The following is a 7379-nucleotide window of genomic DNA, read 5'->3' on the forward strand; positions in this document are numbered from 1 at the left end:
AAACATAGTGGAAACTGGAAACCTCTTCACGTGATCCCACAGGCTTCCTCATGCAAACATGCTTTTAATTTCAGCCTACTTTTTTTTAATTAAATTTATCATTTTAGGCCACAAAATTCAATTGGCTAGTGGCATAGTAGAAACAAGAAATATAGCAAAAAATGCAAGGGAAAATAGTGAAGAGATAAAAGAGCAACAGCTAAGAGTGGATTGATTAAGAAGGCTAAATTAAAGTAAAGGATTAAGCAGAAAATAAATAATGATAATGATGATGATGAAGATGAATTTCAACAAAGGGATAGAGACAAGTCTAAATTAATCCTATGTTTGAGAGTAGTGGAACATGATGAAGAAATAGCAGCCTCAGTGATCTCACTGGCTGAAGAAACATTACTACTTCTCTGGGGTGAAGGATTTGGCAATGTGAGAGACAATGACAACTCACACTCTCTCCCTACATCTTCATCTTCATCTTCTTCTGCACGTGCCTTCTTTTCAGTGTTGTTGTTTTTGTTGATGTTCAAAAGTACATTATTATTATTATTATTATTATTAGTCATTGGCTCCGAAGTGGTCTCTCTATCATTTAATTTAGTAACCTGCAAAAACAGATGAAAGCAAAATAACACAACACCCATGTAAGAAAATTAAAAAGAATGTGATCATTTTACTTTGGCCCAACATTTGGTGACAATTCCTAATGCATTGCATGCAATGTACAAAAAGTAAAAAGTAAAAACAGCAACTAACATAAGAGAACAAAAGGCATGTACTCATTCATGTAGTGTAGTAACTTTTTGAATTGAAATGACAAACATATTAAAATAATGTTATTAGTTTAGCAGAGATGATTTGATTCTGAGATATAACTTAGGGAGGGTCCTCACAATTGTAGGGTGGGTGGTGGAGGGGAGAAGATGAAGTAAGTCATATCATATAGTCCCCTTATAAATGCAATAAAGGGCAAATATCATTTTCCCATTTGAAAGAAAGTCTCAAGGTTGAATAATAATTTGGCAGGACCACTAAATGGAAGAAAATGAGAACTAAAGGCAGTGTACAAATTTCAAGCCATGATGACCCTTTAGGCCTGAATGCAGCCCATGATAAATTATGGACAATCACAAGCTCTCTATTCCCATTCAAAATACTTAAGTACTTTGTACAATAAGGGGACCAAAAACAACTATCTAACCACATTCATTCATGGGTCCATTCAATGTTCATTTGCATAAATAATCTTATGAAACCCCCTCCCCCCCTTCCCCCTCCACAAAAAATAATATATACATAGCTCAATTCATAAGTTCACATGTTAGTTTTTGAGTAGTAAAGGTGGTTTCCAAAGAAGAAACTTTATAAGAAGAAAATGGAAAAAATCTTGGAATAATTTAAAGAGCTGCAAAGTGCAAAGCAGTGTGCTTTTTTAACAACTGTAGAACTAACAAGTCCCAGCAATCCTTACTTTCCAAAAGAAGCTAAAAAGGAAATAATTTAAAAGGCAGCATATTTAATACCAACTATTTCAAAAACATTTTTTTTAAATAAAAAAGAAATTGAAATAAGAAGGGGTATTCAATTCTAGTCTGAACAACCTCTCCTCCTCCTCTCCTCTCTCTCCTCTCCCCAAAGAAAAAAAAAGCCTGAAACTTGAAATTAAAGTTTGTGAGGCTTCAAAAAACACATACATTAAAGAAAAAGAAAGCAAAAGGAGAGGGTGAAAAAAATAAAAAATAAAAAAGCAGAGGCAGCAGCTGAAAAACCAAGGGTTTTCCCATTTCACACACAGAAACGTGATCCCAAAAGCTGTTATAATATTTGACAGACAAACAAGACTTATAGAAAGATCATATCTCACTGAACCAAAAAAAAAAAGTGAAGAGTGAAAAGAGCTGATGAACTTAACTTGCAACTTATGGCATGGGCCTCATAAAATAAAATAAACCACTCCATCACAAGCTAGAACATAAATGGATACTGATAAAAAGTAAAATAGTACCAAAAAGAGAGCTTTTTTATATTTAAATTTATTTGGGCATGCAGCATTATGTTGTATTCACCTGGAGGAAATTTCCAAGAAGTGGTGGCAGCATAGGGAAAACTGTGGAATGAGGTGGTTGATGTTGTTGTTGTTGAGTTGAATAAGCATAATCATAAAAGGAGTACGGATACGGCACTGTTCTTTGGTTCCTGCATTGCAGGTTCTGAGATATGGAATAGTTTCTCTCTATTCTAGCCCTGTGTTGTTTGCATTGTAGGAATAGAGAATCCACACCAAAGCGAATTTCAAAAAAGCAAAAGCAGTTGCTTCAGAACAAGGAAGAAGCTAAGAAAAAGCAAAACATAGATAGATAGATAATCGAATAAGCAAATTCCAATCACACTCCTTTTTTTCTTTTTTGAAAAAGTCTGATATTATTTCGAGACAAAATGTGAAAAGAGAAAAAAAAAAGAAGGTAAGGTAAGGTTACCTTTTTGGGGAGAAGTTACTGTATCCGAAGAGAGAATCGGATTCTTTTCCAATGGATTGTGAACATGGATGATAGTTTTGATTATGATTATTATTGTTATTATTAACATCATTCACTTCTTCAACACATCCATCATCATGTTCCTCAAAAGATTGGTTCCTATGTTGGCTTGATGAAATCCTACCTGCCAAAAACACAAACCAAAATAACTGATTTATAATAATTTAATGAGCAGTTCTTTGGCCTTATTATTATTGTTCCTTTTTTGTTTAATGTGGGTTTCATGAAAATGCCATTAGAAGAAGATTTAAAAGGACATATGTGTTGTTAGTGTTGCTACTCAAATTTGGCATCAACTAAATGCAAAAAGGAAGATACAATAAATGAGGAATAAACAATAATGTTAGTTTCGCAGAGATTTCCCAAAGTTATGCATATATGAGAGATCATAGCCTCCTCTTTCAGAACTTAAAAAACGTGCCAAGAGAGGAAACAACGATGGACACTCTTTGCTTTCAATGCACCCAACTTGTTTGTTATTTATTATTATAAACTCTTTATTTAATTATTTCACGTACCAACATTTATATTTATTACTTTTATTTTATGCACATCACAACAATGAAAATAAAAGAAAGAAAAATCTCATTGTTTTGTTGATGATCATGTGCTTTGATTTGAAGTAAAAGTCAAAAGAAGATTTTTATTAGTACCTTGTCTTCCCAAGTCACCCCTCATGCTTCTGTACATCTGGTTTTGAAGAAAAAACAAAGAATGAATATGATGAAATTTTGACCAATTATTTATTTAAAAAACAAAATGAATAAAAATAATGAACCTGAAGATGGCTCTTGACGTGTGAAATTGTGAGGCCTTTAACGTCCATCAACTGAAGAACAAGCTTAGGGGTAGCCTCTACAAAAGGAAAGAAAAAAACAGAAACAAAATTTGATAAGAAAGAAAGGGTATCAGAAATTGAAAGAAGAAAGAAAGGAACTTACTGTGATGACCTCCAAGGCTATCAATGGCATGAACAAAGCATCGATGAAGCTCAGGAGTCCATCTCAAACGAGGAACCTTGGATCTTATGTACTGTCTCACGGCTCCTTCTCTTCCACAAGTTGCCATTAGAGTGCATGAACTTAATAAAGATGCTCACTTTCTTTCTGGGTATTCCTCAAAACTGATGTATTTGTATTTATATTGGAGAAAAAGTAGCTGCTTTTTGTTCCCTATGCATACAGAAAGGATGTTGGGGGAGAGAGAAAATGAAAAGACCAAGTTATTGTTGTTAAGAGCATGAGATGAGATAAGAGTAGAGCACTCTGAAAATTCTCTTAGGACTTAGCACTCGTCTCACTCACTCTCTGACCTCATTCATAAGTAGTGAGGGAGTATCATGATTCATGATGATGATACATACATACATACATACATAGATACATGTATATGGTGGGTGCTGTACTTGAAGATCACGAGGAAATGGATCCTAATAGAGTTGTTGTTGTTTTTGTATTCGAGCTTGGAAGAAAAGAAATGATTACACCTAGCTATGGATGGATGGTGTGGATTGTGGAATGGGGAATGAATTACTCAACTGCCTCGCTTTGACCTTTGTTTCTCTCTCTCTCTCTCTCTCTCTCTCTCTCTCTACAATTACAACAACTATTATCACTACTGCTGCTGCTACATACGCCAATTTCCTCATCATCACTATGTAAGTAACACCCCATTCAAAATTATAACTATAAGATTACACATTTGTCCCTGCCTTTCGGATTTCAAATGACCATTTTGTCCTCGGTGAGAAGACCAAGTGATGCTGCCATTTGGACGTGCATGGCAACTTGTATAAGTAACTTATTAAAAATGTTATTTGTATATAAATATTGTGGTTTAATTTATTTTCAATATATATTTTATAGTGATAGTTAATTTTGATGATTGATTTTAATGTATACGTAGTATAATTATAATTTATTATGTATATTCTTTTTACTTATTCTTTATTTCACATTTGAATGTTAACTCTTATATTATGTGGAATTTTAAATTCTATATAGCTATAATCATCATTTTTTTTGTATGACTAAAATGTCTTCTAACTCCAAATTCACTTTGGAATTTCTTTGAAGAAAAATAAAAAATAAATTGAAAAAAAGTGTTGCACTACGATTTATGTACTTTATAATGAATTGCATTATTTTGTGATAAATAGAAGAATAGTTAAATATTTGTATGATTTTTTTTGTTAATATGGATTGAAAATATCATATGATTATTTTACATTATTAGAGTACACGTGGCATATATTATATATTTAGGAGTTATTAACATGTAATTTTTATTTTGAAAGGTCAATATTTGTCTAAGTAAACCAGTGAATTAAAAATTTTACTAAATTGCTTTGAGTATAATATTTTGCTTCTACTACTATCTTCCAACAACAATAATGAGTATAACAATTTTTTTAAGTCTTTATGAATGAAAGTTGTTTCAAATTCTGCATCAAGAATCAAGAATTCAAGATATATATCATGGCATTGGAGGATACTCATAAAAAAAATTAAAATAAATAACCTTAATATTATAGAGGGTGTTCCAAATAATCTTGACAAAATAGATGGAGATGATGATGAGGAATATTGTATCACATCTGTGTGTCCTAAAAGAGAAGAAAAACTCAAAATGCATGCCTCAGTATCTGAGTAGACATTTCGGTTAAAGTCCTGAGGGAATACCTTTCTTGTCAAACAAAGGAATAATAAATAAATAAATAAAACAAATAATGAAATGACCAATTTATTTATTTTTATATAGATAAGTCAAACGTTAACACACAAATGTATATATGAAATAAATTATTTAATACTGTTAATTACGTGCATTATTTTAAACAATAAATTAATTAATTAATTAAAATCAAAGCTAGCTAGGAAAGAAGTTAGAAAAAATTGTGCTAGCTAGATAGCTAGAAAGAAATTTGCGATGGAAAGTTGACAACACTAAAAAATAAATCAAAGGCATGGATGGCAGTGGAACCTCGAAAATAACCCATGAAAGATGAACGGCTAGGATCGTTGGAAGGATCTCTACGTCAACGTGAATACGTGATGAAAAATTAAAATTCCGAATGTGGAATTTCAACTCTGAACCATTGTCTTCTATCAACAGCTGGAGTGCTCCATCCAAATCAATCAATCAATCAATTTTATCAAATTTATTATTAGCTAAATGTTTATATTTGTCCATTTAATAATACAATAAAATATTTGTACTACAAAATTCATTTAAAAAAACAACAATAAAACACTTTTGGTCATCTCACTGCTCATCACAAATGACAGGAAATAATAATATATATTGGTCAACATAACACAAAAATTAGAGAATAATAATTGTAGTAGTTTTAAAAATTTTAAATGAATCAATAATTTTATTTAATTTCTTTGGCTTATCAAATCTAAATGGAAATTTAAATTACTACATGCAAAGATTTCGTACAAATAAACATTATACTTACACAACCCTAAATTATTTTAAATATGTTTTTAAATAAAAGATGAATTCTCTTAAAATATACTATTTCTACCCTTTTTTTTAAGAATAATATATAGTACTAATTTTGTGTACAACATCATCTTTTATTCTAATTAATAAAAAATAACAAAATTTGTCTTTTATACTATAAATATCAATAATATAAGTAGATGAGTCACATAATTGCATGCAATAAAGTCATAAGAGAAAATAAAATTCCAGGAGATAACGTAGAAAGAAGCGAACTACTATTATTATTATTATTATTAAACAGTAAACAACCGTCAATAGTTGAATAGTGTATTACTGTAACATATAGAAGCCAACACACACAAGCTACAAACGTAGTAGACAATAACTTCACTTATTCTTATTATTAATCACTTGCATTTCATTAATCAGTATACGAGAATTGAGAATGAAGAATTGAACATGCACAAAGCAATTAATTGGTCTATGAGTTGCAATAAAGCATAAGATTTTATGAATGGGGCCACTATGTTATCTATTCACGGACATATAGTAGTCTAGTACTATGTCCTTAAATCCATAGTTGGAAAAAAAAGTCAAATACATAACCTAGCTAGTGGTACATATATGCGTATGTATTTTCAAATTATTAATAATAATAATGTGAATTATTATATTTAATTAAATATAAAGTATGGTATGTATATGTGTAATGTGTAGTACAAAAAAGACTGTGGAGAAAGAATGAGGAATAGTGGTACGGGGATTGAATCATAAATGGGATATTTATTTTGGGGTATTCAGGCAGCTGACCATTTATAACAGAGGAGGAAAGAAACAAAATGGTAATCTCAGCTAATCAGAAGGAATTGTTCTAAAAGATGCCAGAAAACACTGCAGAGATATACATATAGAATAGAACAACATAAAAGAAGCCTTGTATCTTTTCTCTTTCTCTCTCTGTGGGGGTAGCCTATGCTACTATAGTATAAGAGAAGCACCAAACTAAATAACCATAAAAGGTCCCTATCCCTCCTTTTTCTTTCTAAATATTTTTATCAAAATTTTAAAATTATCTGTTATATATTAAATTTATTTTTAATGTATATTTTATATTTTAACATATATTTTATACTAATAACTAATTTTAATATATATTTAATATGATTAAATTAAATTTAATTTAATTATTTTATTAGTTTTTATAAATTTATTAAATTTTTAGTTAGATTCTTATATATATATTTTTTTTAATTAAAGTCGTATATATATCATATCATATGTTTGTATTTAAATTTTTATTGTGATAAAAAAATATTAGAATTAATAGTATAAAGACTTAAATTTTGATATAGTATAGAAATTCAATTAAAAAAATTTTAGAAATTTAATTAACTA

The 7379-nt window shown here is 30.1% G+C and overlaps 1 protein-coding gene across 1 annotated transcript; it reads right to left on the bottom strand.

The window, feature by feature from the left end:
* Positions 1-210: 210 nt before the first annotated feature.
* Positions 211-4107, bottom strand: LOC107467584 (putative Myb family transcription factor At1g14600). Its single transcript, XM_016086715.3, has 6 exons — positions 3473-4107; positions 3310-3386; positions 3185-3221; positions 2472-2655; positions 2061-2238; positions 211-599 (listed from the first exon to the last, which is right to left on the bottom strand). The coding sequence occupies exons 1-6, from the start codon at positions 3597-3599 to the stop codon at positions 288-290; spliced, it is 915 nt and encodes a 304-aa protein (XP_015942201.1). The 5' UTR covers positions 3600-4107; the 3' UTR covers positions 211-287.
* Positions 4108-7379: the final 3272 nt, after the last annotated feature.

This window comes from Arachis duranensis, chromosome 9, assembly GCF_000817695.3.
Source record: "Arachis duranensis cultivar V14167 chromosome 9, aradu.V14167.gnm2.J7QH, whole genome shotgun sequence".
NCBI classification, from domain to species: Eukaryota; Viridiplantae; Streptophyta; class Magnoliopsida; order Fabales; family Fabaceae; genus Arachis; species Arachis duranensis.